The sequence below is a fragment of the Hylobates moloch genome, unplaced genomic scaffold (genome assembly GCF_009828535.3).
Source record: "Hylobates moloch isolate HMO894 unplaced genomic scaffold, HMol_V3 SCAFFOLD_1, whole genome shotgun sequence".
Classification (NCBI taxonomy): domain Eukaryota; kingdom Metazoa; phylum Chordata; class Mammalia; order Primates; family Hylobatidae; genus Hylobates; species Hylobates moloch.
Window position 1 is genome coordinate 146,905,798 of NW_026652276.1, and position 20,530 is coordinate 146,926,327.

Genomic DNA, 20,530 nt, shown 5'->3' on the forward strand with positions numbered 1-20,530 from the left:
TTCTGGGCCTGCAGCTGGATGACCACAGTAACAATAAGAATCTGCCTACCAGAAGTGTTTCCATGACAACAGTTGGGTACTGTGGGATACTGAATTTCCTCCCCAAGAACTGAATAGAGAGGCATGCCAGTGTTTTGAAATGCATTATAAAGCTTTTCATATTTTGTACTCTAGATAAGCCTTCTATTTTCTTATTTAAATTAACTTGGGAAATTGCTAAAGAGCGAAATTACTTTGCGGGGGAAGGAAAGATGGCCTTGAACCAGTCCTATTGCGGGCTGACAATTTAATAGTTAAAGACTCCCTATTGAAAGACAAACTGTACAATAAGCTGTAAGCTCACACGGCAATATTCCTTTAGGTGGACGTGGGGAGTGAGGCCTGGTTACAGCTTCTCCTTCTGTTGGGTCTTATTTATCCTCAGAGAATGGTTTATTGTCTGTTTTGAATAAGATCACACAGATTACAAGCTGACACTATTGATCTATGCGGCTTGAACAGACCCCTTCGTTTTCACTGGAGCCTGTCAGATCTCAATGTTGCTGGCCTCCTTTTTTGGTTTGCAATCTTTATTTAATATCTCCTTAACCCTGAGAAAAAATACAAAGAAAGTGACTTAGCATCAGTAGTTGAAAACTGTGAGCACTATGTGGGCTAATTAACCAGAGATGCGGGCAGGGGAGGGGAGCAGATTGACCGCATTCCTGTTTACCCTTTGTTATCATTCTGCAGTTGGGAGATGAATGTCAGAATATACTTGAGGGTAAAGTATCTTATTCCTATGGCTTTGTTGCTCACAGGCAGGTAAAATGGTCCTACAAGCTGGTTGATTACGTATGCAAATGAAGCCCTTCTCCCTGGGCCTAATACATAAGAATCCCTCCCCCCTCTCCCAGGGCTCTAATTGTATATCTTAGCAAAACATGATCTAGAAAAAAGAATTTGAGAAACATATGGGCTAAATGAATTTTAATCAGAGAGTGGTTCGATTTTTAATAATATATTTCAAATAGGTATGATAAATGTATGTTACATTTAATTTTCAAGTGACTAAAAATATAAAAGGATTTTAAACAGTGTTAAGCTTTATCAATACTGCTTAATTAAGCAATATTAAGCTTAAGCATCCGCCTCTCAAGGTAGTACCACTGCAGAGAGTGATCCTGGGGTCCCCATTCAGACAGAAGGTGCCAGAGAAGGAAGAGCTGAATGAACTCTGCAGCAAAACTGAGACCCGTCTCCTTTGGGAGCTGACTGAGAGTCAACCCAGGGCCTCGTGAGAAGCTGGCAATTAATGAGCGTCTCTTTCACTACCCAATATCTATTTGGTGGCTGTGAAATACCATTTTCACACTCTATTAAATTAGATTCATCAGGATGGGCAATAGCGTTGTAATGTATGTAGACCCATTGCTAATCATCACTAGAAATATCAGCATATCTCTCGAATTATCTCACAGATTTGGCAGTGTGCCATTATTTTCCATCCTCTACTTTTTTCTGTAGAGAACCTTTCTGCCTGCATCTTTTTATCCCCCAAACAATAATGGTTTTTTTTTTTTTGAGACGGAGTCTTGCTCTGTCGCCCAGGCTGGAGTGCAGTGGCGCGATCTCGGCTCACTGCAAGCTCCGCCTCCCGGGTTCACGCCATTCTCCTGCCTCAGCCTCTCCGAGTAGCTGGGACTACAGGCGCCCGCCACCACGCCCAGCTAATTTTTTTTGTATTTTTAGTAGAGACGGGGTTTCACCGTGGTCTCGATCTCCTGACCACGTGATCCGCCCGCCTTGGCCTCCCAAAGTGCTGGGATTACAAGCGTGAGCCACCGCGCCCGGCACAGTAATGTTTTACCGAAGAAAACAAACTCAAGAGCTTAATGCATTCCTTGTTCTAGTTACATAACTTTTAATAAATTATATTTTAGTCCTACTTCAAAAAGAAATGGTGAGTTTTTCCTTTGTTTTTGTCAAAAAAGTTTTAAGATATCAGAGATGTTAGAGGTTTTATGGATTTTTCTAAAAGGAACAATAGTATCATTCTCATAGCTTTAGGAGGTCTTTAGCTGTTTTTTACCCAGGGTAGTTATACGTATGTAGTAACAATAAACTACCCAGTTATTCAGAGGTTAAAATTCTATCAGTTTTAATCTTTCATAGTATAGTGACAAACCTGAAAATAAAGGGAAAAATGTTTCTCAGCAAATGGAAAAAATGCTATCAGAAAGTCATGACATTTTATTCTATAAAGTGTGAATGGCTCTCATAAATTCAGATTTAAGATATACATAGGCACAGAAAGGGCTGCAAGAAATTATAGCTGAACAAAGAAGGAGCAGATGGAACCCAGGAGATGGACCTTCAGAACCCAGCTGTGTGAGACCATCCGCTATACATGTCACCAGCCCAACATTATAGTACTGTGGATCTTTATAATGCTGGGCCATAGAGAATATATTAGATTATTATTTGTGTACTCTGTATTAAACAGAAATGTTCAAAACAACACTTTGCATTTGGGCCAATTATCTAGAAAAGGCATATGGAATATTGCATTTCCCAATCATGCTGCATAACTGAACAGCTACCTTAGGAGAAGTTGATTGTGTCACAGTGAAATGAACTTTAATATGACTTTAGTCTACTCCCATATGCATTTTGTAGTTAGGAGGAGGGCATTTTCTAGGAAGAAAGCTAGTATAAAAGGGCTCCAATTGTGGTAGAAAATGGTCAAAGGATAGGAACAATTTGCAACAAGAGAAATAAGATAGAGGAGGAATATATGAAAAATATTCAACCTACTAGTTAAGAAACACAAAGTAAACAGAGAATCTACTTTTTGTATTAGCAAAATAGTAAACTTACCAAAAGTAATGATCAGACTGGGTGCAGTGGCTCCCGCCTGTAATCCCAGCACTCTGGGAAGCCAAGGCAGGCGGATCACTTGACGTTGGGAGTCTAAGATCAGCCTAGACAACATGGTGAAACTCCATCTGTACTAAAAATACAAAATTAGCCAGGCGTGGTAGCAGGCACCTGTAATCTCAGCTACTCGGGAGGCTGAGGTGGGAGAATCACTTGAACCCAGGAGGCAGAGGTTGCGGTGAGCTGAGATCGCACTAGTGCACTCCAGCCTGGGTGACAGAGTGTAACTCTGTCTCAAAAACAAACAACAAATAAAGTAATGATCAGCGTTGGTCAGTGTGCAAGTTCTATACCTATTTTTTAGGAAAATATATTGTCTTTTTTAAAAAATAAAAATCAAAACAATTTGGTAGTTTGTATCAAAAACTTAAAAAATATTCATTCCCTTTGACCTAGTAATTCTAATACTGGGAGTCTGTCTTAAGAAAATCATTTATAAGCAGACAAAGATTTAAACATAAGGATATTGACTTCAGCAACATATATTATGGCTGCTATAATAATAGATCCCATTTACCAAACCCCAGTTATGTGCCAGGCCCCGTGCCAGTACTTAGCATACATCATGCCATCTAATTTATATGACCAAAAAAATTACCCATTAAATGTTCAACGGTAGAGGAAAGATTAAATGATGGCATAATGAACTATTATATAACCAATTAAGCATGACATATGTAAATAATTTTGGTAAGTGGATAAAGTGCTTATAAGAATATCAGAATATAAAACTATGGAATAATTGCAAATGTATATGTGTATCCGCAATAATTATAAATGCATATGCATAAATCATTGCAAATCAATGCAATTATTTGTGTGTGTATATATACACACAGTTATATAAAAATCAGAACAAAAATAGACCTAAATGTAACCAGTGTTAACATGGTATTGTTATCTTAGATGAGTAAATTTTACTTTTTCTCTTAAACTGTTCTGTGCTCCAAACAATGACTAAATGTTATAGGAAACAACTGCAAGAGGACTCCATTTTCTGGCCACTGAGCAGTGAGAACTGTTTGTGATGCCACTGATGTCATTGTATAGAGTGTGCAGAACTTAATTAATCCACTTTAAGTTCTATTTACTTTTAAGTATTTTTCTTTGGCAAGTTTCACTTTTTAAGTGTACTGTGTAGGCCTACTGCTGCTACTCTTATATTTCTGATTATTCCTTTTTTTTTTTTTTTTTTTTTTCAAATAAAGAAAAGCATGAATTTCAGCCGAATGACTTAGTCATCTCCAAATCCCTCGAGGCATCTGGTCGGATATATGTCTACCGGAAAGACCTGGCAGACACTTTGGTAAGGACCTTCAGCCTTGTATTTGAAACAAACAGGCCAGGTGAGGTGGCTCATACCTGTAATCTGAGCACTTTGGGAGGCCAAGGCAGGAAGATGGCTTGAGCTCAGAAGTTTGAGACCAGCTTAGAAGTTCGCGACCCTGTCTCTACAAAAAAATTTAAAAATTAACTGGGCATAGTAGTACACACCTGTTGTCCCTAGGTGTGTGCTGAGGTGAGAGGATCTCTTGAGCCCAGGAGGTCGAGGCTGCAGTGAGTTGTGATCTCATCATTGCACTCCAGCCTGGGTAATAGGGTAGGAGCTTGTCTCAAAAAAAAAAAACAAAAAACAAAAAAACACACATACCACATAAATGTCAGACTCAAAGCATAGGTTTTATGTGTTCATAATGAATGTTAAAAAAAATTAAATTATTTCTTCCCTTATCCGATGATATAATTCCCAAGTAACAGTACTTTTACAAATCACAAAGGGGTTGAGCAATTCAATTCAATCCAATCCAACTTGAGGAATTCTAAACCCTGCCTAAGTGAAACCCTTTCTAAGCCCCTGAAATAAGGGATTTGAGACAGGTGACTCCTCCCATTGAATTTTAATTTCATTTCTTCTTTTTTGGTGAGTATGTGGAGATGAGGCTGAGAAATGCATCCTAGGTGGATTTAAGGAGAAAGAGATCTTTGTTTCAGTATGTTTGGTACACTTTGTTCCATTCCCTTGAAGAAAAGCATGGATGACCTGCCTTCTCTGTGTAGAACGGGGTCATGGTGATGGGGCATCAGCTGCCACTGAAGATAAAGAGTCTGGAGAAATATAGAACCCACACTTTAAGTTACTTTCAGTCCAAAATTTATGAACACCTGTGCCTAAGTGGGTGATTTCATTGCTGCTGTGGTTCCTAAAGACCTCAGTCCTGGGATTGGCTTCTGAATAGCAGGACCAGGCTTCAGATCTGTCATCTAGAAAAAGTGGGCTCTAGCAGATTGCGATTGTGTCTGGAACTCAGAGTCCCCATCTCTTCATGGAGCCATCGCTGGGGTGGGTCTTTCTCGCTGGTTCCTGTTGTGTGTATAATTAAGAAACCTGCATACCACGTAGGTTAACCCAAACTATTGATAATAGTCTTATGTCCAGATATATGTCTACTGGAAAGACATTTTATGTAATGTCTGCAGGATATTAAGCTATCATAATAATGTTAATCACTTATTACCAGATCTGTATGTACTGAGTAATTTGCATACAGTATCTCATTCAACACTTCCAGTAACCCCACAAGAGAGGCTGAGTAACCACTGTAGCTTCATACAGCCAAGTAAGGGAGAATGCTTCGATTTTTAAGTGCAGTTATGTGTTTGACTCTGAAGCCCCTGCACATTCCTTTCATTTGTGCATGCCTTACTTGGACTTTTCCTGTGCTGTCCTTCAGCAGGCCACAGGCCTGTGTAATTCTGTCAGTGAAACATAACCAACTGGGTGCTGCACAGCATTTTTGAGTAAATAATGAGATTGATTTTACCGCTCCCCATGAAGGAGGACGATCTGACATGTAGCTACTGTGGGGCTTTTTGCGGTAGAGGAAACCCCCACTCTGAATATCTTCCCTGCCTCCTCTGCCACCCATACGTGGCCTTCTCAGGTAGCTCCCTCCTGTGCATCCCCATGGCTTAATCTACCACTGTCCAGGGCCACCTTCAGAAAAGAAGGCAGGCCTGGGCAATGCCTTGATGGAATAAATAGGTGCTGTGAAATATGTTCCAACAGAAGCCAGACTCCATCCTACCCTCAGAAGCTTCCCCTGCCAACTCTTGACACCACCTAAAACTGTCCTACTGGAATCATAGATTTAGATATTTCATCACCAAAAGATGTCAGTTAAAATCTAACATCGTAAGGGAAGAATAACACATGAAAACACCAGTACCTACTATCGCTTTCATATAGATTAATCTTCTTAGAAAACAGGAATTAGAGCACTGAAGGAATGAGATAGAACAATTTAATGTTCCTTGGCAAGGGCAATGGATAACCTTGAATAAATAGAGTTATTCAACCTTGAATAACTAGAGTTAATAACTCAAGTTGAGTAAGAGACCCAATTAGGGAAAAAATGGGGACAAAAAGCCAAGTAGAAATATCCTGACACCTCCAAATTATTAAGCAGGTATGTGTGTTACTTCCTCACTCTGGGTCTTTTCTTTGAAAGTCAGCAGTAGGGTCTGTCTGGTCAGACCAATCCCTGAGAAACCTCAGCTTTTCCTCCACCTCAACACCTCTAAATTTGTTAGCTGGTTCATTTGGTCATTGCTTTCCGAGCACCACACTGTGCCCTATACTGGGGATACAGAGACAAAGTGAACCTTGACCTGCTGCTGAGAGGACTGAGTCTGTGGGAAAGCTCTGTGAAGATCTTCAGTCATTAGTTTTTTAAAAAAATAGGAAACCTTTTCATCAATGTAAAACTTCTAAAATGCAAATAATTTATTTTTCAGTTTAGAAATATGGATTAATATTTGGCACCTGGAATATTCCCTTTATCCTACTATGTCATTTATTTTTGCAAGGTTCCTTCTGTTTGTTTTAAAGTTATTATTCAAATCTAATGCTTCAAATGGGAGAATTTGTATTTTCATTAGAAAATATCAACTATTTTGGAAAGATGCCAAATAATCTTTTTAATAACTTTAGTGGTGAAATAGATTGAAAGTTGTGATGGCATCTAATACTTTTATGCCATATCTTAAGGAAATACTGTTACCAGCCTCATAGTGGTTAGGCCCTATTTACATAGGGAAAGCAGTTGATACTTAAAATAATCTACCATGGGATATAAATGAAATAATTTCTATTTTTTATTTCATGTTAAAATTTTTTTCCTTTCTATGGGCATTTTAATAAAATGTGTAAATGTGTGTCTGGGATGAGACTTGCTAAACATATTTCCTGTAAACGCCATGTCTGTCTTTATTGAAGTGCACCATGACATTTCTTTTGTTTGTTTTTATACTAACCCTGCCGGCACATTAATTCTTACCAGAAGCCAAAGTGATTTCGGGGCTTTCGCTTTCATTATGCTGTCTGCCAGGGCAGTGTTTTATAATCAGATTTGTGCATGCGTGTGTGCACGTGGGGGCAGGGGATAGAGATGGGGGAGGAGCAGGCGAACTCACTGAAGTATCATTGATCACATTCTACTGTTCCCAAGACTGTTTCCTAAATTGGCTGTAACTCACTGAAGGTGAACAGACGAGGGAAAATATTAAGTGCACTCAGAAAAGATTACTTTGCTAATCTGAGTTTCTAGTGCCTTTCTACAGCCAGCCAATGCAGTGCAAAACATTTGGGAATTACTGAGGATCTTTTTGCTTCTGTCGGTTTAGAACCCATTTGCAGAAAATGAGGAATCACAGCAAAGGTCGATGAGGATTTTGGGAATGAACACTTGGGATCTTGCTCTGGAATTAATGAATTTTGATTGGAGTTTATTCAATTCAATTCACGAGGTAAGTGAGGAGTGAAAAGATAAAATACAAATGCTGTTTTAACTGTGAATTCTTTATGAAGAATATCAATGCATGCGGTGATGAAATTATGCTAGAATAACATGGTCCAAAAGATATTTGGGGACTTGAAATATATTGAAAGACTGACTCAATTCTAAAAAAATCAGAATATATGAGCATACTTTTATTTGCCCCTAGTGTGAGCATATGCTTGTGTAATGTATAAATATGCTATATTTCATGCATATATATATATATATGTATGTATGTATGTGTGTATGTATTTGGAGATGAGGCTCTAATGGGGTTGATGAACCATTTTATCTTTGATATTGATAGGTTTATTTTTTCCATGAAGTTTATGATAGTTGTACAAGAATCATATTCATATTTATGTATGTACACACATATCCATCTTTTAAGAACATTCTACAAATTTAGACTGCATTGTAAGACTTCAAGTAATTTATTGAAAATTTTGGATATATTTCAAGTTTTTATGTCCATCAATTTTTCACTTGAGGACAGATTATAACATTTTTAAAACAATAGATTGGGAGCAAAATGCTACTGACGATTCATGAGTATATTTGTCCAGAGGAAACGCTCACAGGAATCAAGAGATGAAAAATGTTAGAGCCCTCTGCAACCATATGTTGCATTTGCTTCGCCATGTAGTGAAATTTTTCATTCTGAAGTGGCCTTTCCTTCTGAAGAAGGAACCTCATGCCCAATTTAGAGACCCAAATGTCCTCATATTTTCTCATTAAACAGATTTCAATATTATGATCAGAATGTGAGCAAGTAGTGAATTCCTTCAGGCTAAATGACTTGTGTCTTTGGAAGTGTTAGTAGACTGGGATATATCTCTGCTTATGCAGTGGAAGAATGTAGATTACCTCTGTAAAACACACACACACCCACACATACACACACACACACACATGCACACAAACACATTTAAAAACAAATCTCTTCTATTGCTTTGCACATGATCCATCTATATAAATAGTTACTGGTCTTTTTTGCTTTCGTAAATTATTAGACCTTGCCTTAATCTCATTCTCTTTCCATTTATGGTTTGACAATGTTTTATATCAGTGGTTTTTAAAGAGCAGATACTCAGACCAGCATCATCAGCGGTACTTGGGCACTTGTTAGAAATGCAGATTTCTGGTGCCTCCACACCCCTACAGGATCAGAAGTTCTAGGGGTGGGATCCGGCAATCTGTGCTTCAGCAGTCCTCCAGGTGATCCTGATTCACACTAAAATTTGAGGACCACTGTCTTAGAGAACAGACCTGTGAAGGTCTGATGTGCACCTTAACAAATACTAGTAGTACTAGCGTTCATTTTCACTTGAATTTTTCAACATGACAAGTTTGGGAAATTTGGGGATTCCTTTTATCCTATGATTTAAACTTCAGGATATCTTAGATTTGTATATAAAGATGTCTTCCTTCATTCTGAAAAATCACTTATATAAGGATTCTAGGTGAACATTATTGAATGAGGCACCTCTAAAACTAACTCATTTTGAATTTAATGTATTACTATTCACCATATTCTCTGTTAGCGTATTAATAATATGGGAGGGACTACCTGAAGTAGCTCTTAAAATTTGACCGAGTTTTGTATGAACTATACTTTGCTATAAATAAACCCTGGCATGAATACATTTTCTTTCAGCAAGAGCTGATCTACTTCACATTCAGCAGACAGGGAAGTGGGGAACACACTGCAAACCTCAGCCTTCTGCTCCAGAGATGCAATGAGGTCCAGCTTTGGGTGGCCACGGAGATTCTGCTCTGCAGCCAGCTGGGCAAGCGAGTGCAGCTGGTGAAAAAATTCATCAAAATTGCAGCTCAGTAAGTTTCTAGTTTGAGAAGTGCCATTCCTCTAGTCTCCTTGAGAGAGTACATTGTTTTTCTTTCTTTTTTTCTTATGGTGATAAGGGTTGGGATATAAACGTATAATATGGAGTTAAATGACCAAATGGCTGAAAAGGTCCATTTTTGAATATTTATGTCTTTGCATTTCAAGTATTTATACCTTAAAGTAAATGTCAAAATATCAGACAGAAGCACTATGCTCTCTGCCTCAGCACTAATAAGCAGGCAGTACACACATCCTTCATCCTGCAGCTGAACTACAGTGTGCCTGGGTGAGCTACAGGAGGCAAGAAAAAAGGGAATGATGATGTGCAGAAGTGGGAATCATTACACGTCGGGTGCGTTGTAGGACCTGTTCATTGCTCCTTGAGGCCCACAGTATGAACTTTTGCTAACTCGTTCATTAGAAGGCCCTTCGCTGGCTGTCCCCACCCCCTGAGCCTCATCCCTGGGTGCACCCCATGCTCTAGCCACTCTGAATGTCTGTCTCTCCCATGAGCACCATCTTCCAACCCTGAACACTTGTTGGCTTTGCCAAGAATGGCCACTTGCACCCAGCAAATTGCTGCCATTCTTCAAGACCTCAGTCAAATATTACTTCTTCCTGAAGTTACCCCTGATTTTCAAATGCAGGGGTACTACTTCTGCTACTGCCTCTACTTCCCCTCTGCACAGATATACTTTTTACCTTCTGAAAACTTATTATATTTATTAAATTTATCTGTTTATATAGGATTTCTTCACTAGGCTGTGTTCGCTTTCAAAGAACAGGGGCTATTTCTTATCAATCATTATACCTGGGTGCGTGGTACAGAACTTGGTAAATAGCAATGACTAAGTTAATGTTGAATGAAATTTTAGTAACTTGCTAGAAGCATCTCTTAAAATACCAGATTCATATCAAGGGTCTGTTCTTTGGACAGCTCCCCAGCAGAAACAGGGAGAATCAAAATCTTCCCCAGCAACTTTTACTTCCTGGGCTTCCAGTTTTATTTCTCCTTTGTCTTCCAAAGTAGTTTTTATATCAAACAGTTTTCAAGTACATGTCAGTGCAGCATATTCAGAAACTATATATTGATCACTTATATGTACAGATGTGTACAAGGTAGTGTGGGGAAATCAGACTGAGTCTACACACAGTTCCCGCCTTTGTGAGGCTTGCAGTGTGTCAGTGGGTAATTCTATACCTCAGCTGGCTCCTGTGCAAAATAGAATAGGAGAATGCCCTAGAAGAAGATCTAAGTCTGTTGAGGCTTTAGAGGAGCTAGAGCTCATACCCCAGTGGTGTGGGAAGCAGGATCAGGAAAACATTGGTGAAGGAAGTTGCCTTTGAATCTGTTTGCATTCTGGGTGGGATGTGACAGGTAGGAATTCAAAAGAGCACACTCTCTGTGGGAGGCCAACTCAGTGGAGACAATGAAGCAGAGCCTGTGGTTAGAGACAGTAACCTCCTTCTGATTTAGAGTGGAGGGGGATTTGTAAGGAAGTTGTGGGAGGATGATCTGCAAAGACAGATGGGACCAAATTGTATCAGATTGAAGGGTTTGAAATGAATTGAGAAGGGAGAAGGGATTTTTTGAAAGTTTTTGGGCAGGAGACATGATCAGTTATCGTTCAGGAAGGTTGGTCTGAAACTAGCACATTGAACTGTAGCAAAGAGACCCCAAGAGTAGGATAATTTTTCTTAGGCAAGAAGAGACCATGGAGGTTCCTGACCTGGTATTTGGTGTGACTGGGCATGGAAGGATAGATAACAAGATATGCCTAAATCTTATTGATTGCTTTTATGGTGAATGCTTTTTAAAAAAAATTTGGCCATTGTGTTCCAAAATGGCTTGTAAAATTCCTAAAGGTGAGGCTCTTTTGGGTAAAAAGCTTTCTTATAAATGCTAATTATGTGGATAAGTGGGAAATTAATGTTCCAAGGAGTAAGATGACACCACCCAGCTCAGTTCCCACTATAAGATTATATCTATCCTCAGGGAAATGAAATATATTTACATCTTCTCCATATGGCCCCATGCTCTCTTGAATGCTTTATGGTAGTGGTCTCTATCCCTAACCCATGGAATAGAATGCCAACAGAAACATAAAGTTAAATTCCCTGTAATCATGCTAGTGGGAATAACCAAGGGAAAATAGTAATTTCCACAATCATGAAGGGTTTTTCCTGCCTGAAGCATCCTATTTGCATATTCATGTTTCCCCTCCTTCTCACCATCCCCATCCCCCACCTCTGTGGATTGAGTGGATTTTATTTCCTCACACAAAGACAAAAGGAGTGTTTGCTGAACTGGAATGTTTAGTGTCAGACAGTCTGTTCTTATCATGGAGTGAATGACCCTCGTTAACAGAGGATTCCAGCCTGGAATGGTATCTAATATTTGCACTGTATCAATTTGTCTTCTCCAGAAAGTGTGTCTGTATTAATTTTTTTTCTTAACAGATTTAGATGTTAGTTATATGTGTGTTCTTATGGGTTTTTTTCCTTAAAATATTACTAAAAAAGAAAGCTATATGGACCAGGAAAATTGTTCATGAGGAGCTAAAAGATAAAAAGATGGGAATTCTAAGATTTCACATAGATAAATTAAGCTGAATAAAAAGTAGAATAATACACATCTTTATAATTAATAATGATAAAACCATTTTCCCAGAAGTTCTTGTTTTCTACTTCAGCAAATGCTGTTTGAAAGGCTTGTTGTGTACTAGGAACCTGGGTGATGGGCAGAATATAAAAATGATTAGACATATACTCTAGCCTTAAGGAAACTACTATCTAGCAGAGATTGCATAAGCAGTGGGGCCTCCATCATATCCTAAGGTGAAGGGACCCAGGGGTAAGAGAGACTTCCAACTGGAGCTTCCAGCAGGGGGATGGAGCAGTTCTTACTGACCACAAGAGCCTCTGCAGAGGAGGCTGGTATTTCAAAACATCAACTCAGCAGATGGCACTAACTCAAGTCTGTTCTAGCTGGTGGGAACGTTCAGGGTTGTGAAGAGTCAGAAAAAGTAAAATGTGGGAAGTGAACAGCAGGAGGAAGGGGAGTCACCATGTGAAAACAGTGATTCTCAAATGCAGGTAGGTTTCCCAGTCACAGACTGGGAGATATCTTATTTTAGTTTATTCATGGAATATACCAAGCGGGGTCTACCCAGGAGAAAGTTGGCAAAAAAACCACATAAGGGGTCACTTGGATGAAGGTACAGGGCCTCACAATTACCAAGGAACTGATGGCAGAGCCAAAAACTGGACAGGAGGACCATGAGAGGGACAGACCGTGCCCAGTGGAGGCTCAGCAGCAAGGTGCCTGCGAGATGTGTGTCCACCCCAGATACGTTCAGCATGAGGTGTGGAGGCAACACAGCCTTTCTAGGTTCTGCTGTTCCTGGGGATGGAACTTCTAGAATGCCCCCAGGCCTGAGCCTTCCTTGCTTGGAGCCATGTGCAGCTGGACTCAGGCAGTACCTAACCTGTGAGTCCGGCCCTGGGCAGGCCAGTGTAGGCAGGGCCTGCCAGAGCACAGCTGCTGTGGGTCTCCCTACTTACTCCACAGCTCAGCTTATTCTCCTGATTCTGAACTAGGTGATCTCATACACTATGTATGCAACTGGGAATCGGTATAGCTTTAGGGGACAGTGGTTTGTAATATGTATTGAGAACCTTTAACGTCTTCACAGCTTTTGACCAATCATGGAATGACTGGAAGTCCAATGTAATGGGGAAAAAATCACAAATACAGTAAAAAGTTGTATATACTAGAAATTTATTCCAGCATTCTGTGTAACAGGGAAAATTGAAAATCATTGTCCACAATAGAGGAATAAATTATATAATATGCTCTTTTGATAAAATATTACATAGCTGTTAATGATAGTAAATAATCCATAGTATATAATGTAACATGGTATTTAACTGAAGAAGCAGGCAAGATCTACACTATTCCCAGATTCCACGTGAGACGTTGGTGGAGAGGTCGGAAGGGATGGCATCTGAGGGAAGCTAAACAAACATCACAAGGCCCCGATACACACTCTGCTCACTGCTAAGTACTTCATATTTTTTCATAGTAAACGAACAAAGGAGGGTAACTTTTTTTTTATTATTTTAAAGCCCCATCTCAGAGAGGTTGTTTTCTAATGCTGTCCGGATAAAGGAGTGCCTGGAATTCACAGGCTATTCTGGCTGCCCTGAAATCCGGAGCTCCCCCTGCCATTCCAAGCCCTCTTAGCTGGCTTTGGAAATTAGTGGAATGTTGACCAGTTAAGTCTCTGGGCATGATTGATGTTATGCAGAGTGGATAGCCTCATGAAGTGAATGGAGCTCAACATGATCTTATTTTGCATTCCATTTCCTTGTTTAACTGAGAAATGTGGAACAGTATTCCCATTAATATATGCCATATTTAAAATATATACATATTATAGTAGCTATTTTGTTGGTAGCAAAGAAAATGTGCCTAAACGTAATGGGAGGGGGAGCTTAGACCTGTGAGGTGAGAAGGGCTTGTCTGTCAAAAAATGAAAAAACATGTTCTGATGAAGGAGTCAGGACTAGTGAACTGTTAAAAGAAGAGTGGGGCATATATAAAGAAACATGAATTTAAAAGAGTGCTCAGTTGAAATTGTAAATGCACACAACTTAGGTTAAAAAAGAAGAATCTTGTGAAATATGAGGAGGGTGTCAAGAGCACAGATCTTTTCCTTTAGGTAAGGGTGAGCTGAGGCGTTTGGAATCATTTCTTTGGCATTAGAGACAGCTGAAGGGCAGTAAGGGGTACGTAGGCTGTAGAGCAGAATTTCTGAGCCCTGTGGCCTAGGAGAGTCTTTTCAGCTTTATCTTTTGTGATTATCTGGGGAAAGAATATTTCCTCAAAGTGTCCTCTACTCTCTTTTATTTTATAGCTGCAAAGCCCAGAGAAACCTGAATTCTTTCTTTGCCATTGTGATGGGTCTCAACACTGCTTCTGTCAGTCGACTGTCACAGACCTGGGAGGTGAGCCTTGGAGTCCCATGGTGAGGGGCACATAAAATGGAAATAAAGTAGCTTACATGGATTAAATGAGATAAGTACTACTAAACTAAAAATGTTTGAAAGTCATATGTCAAGGTGGTAGGGATCTTTTTGATCAGATTGTCTTTAAACGGTTGTATAATGTGCCTGAACTAGATAAAAATGGTAACGTGCTCCCCAGCTAGAATTAGTCTTCCCCTCTGTCCTGCCTGATAGTGCAGTTCTCGTTCCAGGCTGGTCCCCGCAGTCTCCCTGCGTGATGAGGTGTGCTCAGAAGTGCGTTTGCTGTGATGCTAATGAGTTTAAGCTTCAAGGCCTCTCACTTGCAGGGCCCCTGGCAATGTGTTCACATGGATGATGTATATTTTTGTAAAATTTGCGAAAGCAAAGTAATTTTATATTCTTTTTCTTAAAGAGGATCCATAAAATGTTCTAAAGTTTCAGACCTCCCACATCCTGGCTCTGCACGCTGAAGGCTGTTTGGGTTCTGAGATGCAGAGGCCCACTCAAGTTCGCACAAGGTCTGACGTGTGGACTGTGACATTCATGTGGGAAGACCTGAAACTGGGGATACCCCTAAACTTAGCCAGACACAGGCATAGGACTCTGCCTCACTCATGGTCCCCTCACCGTCCTTCCTTGGGCTTTTGTTTCCTTCGCTCTCCTTTCCTTCCTGACTGGCTACCTCCCTATGTACCATTTCTCCCCTCATCATTGCTCTTCAAGCATCATGCCTCTGCCTCTAGCCTGCGTGTGGCTCACTGTGGTCTCCTCAGCCTCCCTCACAGTCCTCTCAGATTTAGTTCCTATCACTGACTGTGCCATTCTCTTCATGGTTCCCAACTCAAACTCCTACAAGAGAAAAGCTGATAGGCCAACTATCTTTTTCTCGGAATAGGTCTCTGGGCAACCTGTGGATTCGCTTTCTTTCAGTCAGGGGTCATACCCTGAAGGAATGCGCTGTGCTGACCCAAGGGTCAGTGTCAGTCCTTCTTAAAGGGGCCCAAAAGAAAAGAAATGAAAGCCCCGCCTGCTCTGCTTAAGCAAACAAGACCTTCACACACAAAGCAAGATGAAAGACATGGGTGACAGATGCCACGATTCATTAGAGTAGGAGGAAAACAAATGGCTGGCAAGGGTCAGTGGGGAGCAAATTTGAATTAAACCTTGAATGAAACTGATTTGGAAAAATTGAGAGGAGAAATAACTCAATTAGATTCAACTAGCTTATGTTTAATCTGCGCATTCACTGCCTGCTACGTGCAGAGCACTGCATCAGTGCCATGGCAGACGGGAGATGGCTACATGAGAACTGAGCATGCCTGTGATGACAGAAGTCTTGGACCAGGGCAGAGCAAGTGGAGGGACTCATTCTGCCTCTGGGTAGCTGAGAAAACTCGAATGAGAAGCCTCAAGCTGCAGGGCCTTTGAAGTCCAGTTGGGAGTTACTGGAGTGTGGGGATGGGCATCTCAGGCAGAGGTGACCACAGGATCTCCAGGTCTGGTGACTGGATGAATGGAAAGTGATCACACTTCCCAAATAGATAATACAGGAAAAGAAATAGATCAGAGGTCAGCAAACTGCTTTGGTAAAGGGCCAGTGAGGAAAAATGTTTAGGTTGTGCGGGCCACATGGTCTCTGTTGCAGCTGCTCAACTCTGCCATTGGAGTGAAAGAGCAGCTGTAGTATGTGCCTGAATGAAGGGGCGTGGCAGCAATCCAATAAAACTTGACCTCCTAAAAGTCGCTCATGGCTAGATTTATTCCATGGCTGATCTCTGGAGTAGATCACTTAGTTTGACTTCGGACATGTTGGATTTGAGGTGCCACTGGGACATTTGTGAGGGATGTCCCACAGACTAAGGTAGGCAGCTTAGGAGAAAGATTGGAATCAGTTGCAAATATCTCCATTTTGTATCTTCTCATTTAATTTGTCCTCTGTTCGTTGGGGTGTGTGTGTGCATGCGTGTGTGTGTGTGTGTATAGTTTCCAAACAGTTTAAACTACCTGTTTGCTGTGATAAACTGAGTCCAGATTCAAAATGATCACATTGAAAAAAATCTATCTCTAAATAGTGTAAAAGTCTAATTATTGTAGGAGTTGCCTCATTGTTTTGATTCCTTTTAGAAATAGAAAATCCCAGAAATATCTTCTTATATCTTGTTGTTAGTGTTAATAGCTAGCATTTGTTAAGTACCAGCCAAGGACCATGTACTTTTCATGAGTGGTCTCTACATCCTCAGCTGAAGAAACAGATCCGAGAGCTTGCTGACTCACACCAAACCACATAGCTAGAAAGGGCAGAGTCAGAGTTCAAATTCAGGCTGCCTTTAAATATGTGCTGTTTACCACAAAAGATTACTAAGTCAATATTGAAAGGCACCCAATTTTTTACTTAGCCATGTTAAAAGCAGGCTGGAACATTCCAGGCCCTTCTTCCTTAGGGCTGAATTTTTATTTGGGAGGATGGCCTATGTTTCCATCCCCTGTCACTTTGCATGGCACCTGTTATGGTTGAGCTCTTCAATTCAGTGATTCCACTCATTAAAGTGCAGGCTTCGTCACTTAAGGTCTTCCTGGCCCTTCACTATTTAGCCCGATGCTGTGAAATAAAATTACATCATCTATGCTAAAAATGTCAGCCAACATAATTATTTCCCACTCAGGAGGACTATTAAGAAGATGAGAGCATTTGTCAAAGGTAGGGTGTGGAACTGAAATCTAAGTTTTTATTAAATGACCACCAGTATGTGGAATGTCTAACCAACTAGATTCCTGAATCATGTGGCTGTTATTTTAAGCTGTTTTAAGCAGCATTCCTAAGGAAGATCACATTAAAGGGATGATGAAAATTGTATAATGAGAAGCAATCAGGGTAGAACAGATGATGGAGGTATTTATGTTCAGAAGTGTGACACAGATAAACAACGTAATGAAAACTCCCTTTGGTGCCTCTGAAAATAACCAGCTTCTGTGACCTTCTGTTTTTTGTTTGTGTTTGTTTTTTAGAAAATCCCTGGGAAGTTTAAGAAACTTTTCTCTGAACTTGAAAGTTTAACAGTAAGTAGTTGAGCCAAAGGGGACTTACTCTTCAAAATAATTGCTAGGGTCTAGTTTCTTTCTACATTACAGTAGTTGGTATTTGTACTCTACCATGTCAGGTAGCCTAGACTAGTTTACTTGTATATGAAACTGTAGCTTTGCTTCTTATGGAGGGAAGCAAGTTGACAGTTAATGCTTCTTCCTCTCCTTCTAAAAAGGTAGTGAAAATAATCTTTTTAGTGTGATTTTTTTCAGAAGGCAGGCTTTTAAGTATAGTCCATTTCAAAGCCTGCAAAATTAATCAGTGTAAATTTAGCATGCAATTAGTGTCTCATGCATTATTCTTTTTCCCTTTTCTCCTTTTTACAATTTCTTAGATTGAGATTTTTTTAAATTATAGTTTCTTTTTAGAATACAATAAAACAGTATCCTCTTGTTTTCTCTGCATTGTGCGTTACAAGGACGGATTTTCTTGGTGGTGTATCTAACAAGAGACTTTGGGTTAACTCATGATATAAATTATGCAGAGGAAACTGTACTTAAAGGACTTCTTTGAGGAAAATAGTAGGGCAATCAAAAGATGTCTCTCATTTGCGGTCATTTCCCTTTATTGTAAACCAGTAACTTGAGTTTCATTCATCGCCTAGATTTCCTGCCCTAATTTAGTGAGTTTATTCTCTTAGGAAACCTTTATCTACTTTGTTCTTAGGAGGAATCTCTCTATATCTAAGTCGTGTCCAAATTGTGTAGCAAAAGTGGATTTAGAATTGTTTCTATAGCACACTGATTTTTCTTTCTCTTTGTAATCTGCTTGGTTCGGCAGGATCCTTCCCTAAATCACAAAGCCTACAGAGATGCATTCAAAAAGATGAAGCCACCAAAAATCCCTTTCATGCCCTTATTGCTTAAAGGTAATGATTTTCTATCTTTTATGCCATGTAATTTCATCTTTCAGAAATTTATTACTCTAACTATTGAGGGCAAAAAAGAGACTCTCATTTTGTCTCTTTACAGTTATTTTGACATTCAGACCTAATTGTGTTTCCTTGTTATTGTTTTTCAAATAGCTGATTATTTTTGAGATACCTAGAGTACGTTTGAGCAGACACCAAAGCATTTTCACTTGACTCACAAAACTTGGCACTGGAAACATTTGTGTTTTTCTTTTACTCTACTTCTAAGCCCTGTATTATTTTCTTTGAGCCAACAATCCACCGAATTCAACCAAGAATAAGGCTGGCATAAAGAACCCAAATGGTGATCAATCATGTTCTATTTTTGCAACCTAAACTTAAGAGATGCAGCCCACAATTTGCTGTTGTATGAGAAGTACCTTTGGTCAATACAAGCAATAGAGCTTTTGAAAAGTGTTGATGGAGAAGTGTACTTCCTTTCTTCAGGAGTGGAATTGAGTTGGGAAAGTATTAGATAGCTGCAAGTTACTCCACTGACCACTCCCCACTAAGCACCAAATAATTCATCATGAAACATGTTTAGTTAAATTTATTGATGAGATCTCAGGGATCTCTCTTTCAAACCGAGGGGATTAATAAAAGGAAACTCTTTAATCTGGTGTATACCCCTGACATTCAGTGTAAATCTTTACGTGTATGCTTCCAGGGAAAGGGGGTTTGGGCATTATCCTTGGCCATATTTTGATTCCTTCAAGGGGTTTTGTAGGAATACTCTTTCATCCAGCCTCTTCTCTTCAGAGGCTTGTAACTTCTGCTGAGCCAGGCCCCAATGGCTGGACCCATCTATGTGATTCTGGAAATGAGCTGTGTGGGAACTTGATTGCTGGTTGGCCTGGCCATCCTCATTCCCCACTTCCTCCCATTGCCACCACCCCCCATGCCCCTCGCCTACCCAATAAAGCTGGCATTTCCTCTTTAGCTTCTCTCAAGAACAGCCAGAGCTTGGAAAATTATTGTGAGTTGCTGTACATCGTGCAGCTACTCACTGAGTCTTCCTTCATCAAATATGAAGCAAGAATCTCTGTGAAACAAGAATATAATATTAGGACAATGGAGATAGATATGCACAGGTGCTTCATCCAAGCCGAAAATATTCTGTTAAATACAAATGTGTGAAATAAAGAGACACTGTGGTGCCCAAATAATAATTTAAAAGTTTATTTGACTCTTCATATTTATTTGCTTTTAAGAGAAGTGTATTCAGGTCTGTGCTTTTTGTTTGTGGAATAAAATACCTTCAATTAGAGGGTGGGAGGTGGCAGGTGGGAAGTGACACTTGGGATCATTTAGACACAAATAAAGACAATAGAAAGTAGGACAGATGTAGGAAAGGAATTGATTGTAGGAAGAAAAAGTTTTGAAACAACACATACTTTTAAGGTAATGAGAAATTAGTTGACAATATTTCTTTAACTTAATTAGATATGAACAGAGCCTTCTGCCATATATTAGTGGTTTCCCCCCAAAATATTTAATGCAGTCAAGTGTCTCACACTTACATTTTAGCTCGGATGCAATTTTCTGCTCTGCTGAGTTTGTCGAGACCTCTGTTGGCAGCAAGACAAATTTCCCTTTTTCTACTGAAAACACATTTACTCATTTCAAAAGAAATAAACATTTGTTATTTTCTTATTAGAAGCTTCCTTGAATTTAAATAAGCACTTAGTTTTCCTTTGTCTTAATTTTTTGTCATTATAAAAATATATAGTATTCGTACTTCATTGTACTTAAAGTTACTGTTTTTGTCTGATATAATTTCCAAGGAAAAGGTGATGAAAATATAAAACATGTATATTATGCCTGAGATGAGACATTTTGGCAAAAATATACAACATTAATTGTTAGGCTTTTTTAATCACATAATTTAAAATTTCAATGAACTA

The 20,530-nt window shown here is 39.6% G+C and overlaps 1 protein-coding gene across 2 annotated transcripts in view; it reads left to right on the forward strand.

Annotated features, from left to right (window-relative positions):
* RAPGEF5 (Rap guanine nucleotide exchange factor 5) overlaps positions 1-20,530 on the forward strand; it is a 239,561-nt gene that overhangs the window by 203,011 nt on the left and 16,020 nt on the right. The window contains exons 8-14 of one of the 2 annotated variants that reach the window (XM_032759609.2): positions 4,128-4,225; positions 7,603-7,725; positions 9,415-9,593; positions 14,523-14,613; positions 17,641-17,691; positions 18,497-18,584; positions 19,567-19,827. In XM_032759609.2, coding sequence (XP_032615500.1) covers positions 4,128-4,225; positions 7,603-7,725; positions 9,415-9,593; positions 14,523-14,613; positions 17,641-17,691; positions 18,497-18,584; positions 19,567-19,763 — 827 coding nt within the window. In that variant the 3' untranslated portion in view covers positions 19,764-19,827. Of the gene's footprint in view, positions 1-4,127; positions 4,226-7,602; positions 7,726-9,414; positions 9,594-14,522; positions 14,614-17,640; positions 17,692-18,496; positions 18,585-19,566; positions 19,828-20,530 lie in introns of those variants that run through there. The other variant, XM_032759601.2, reaches the window with a different exon arrangement.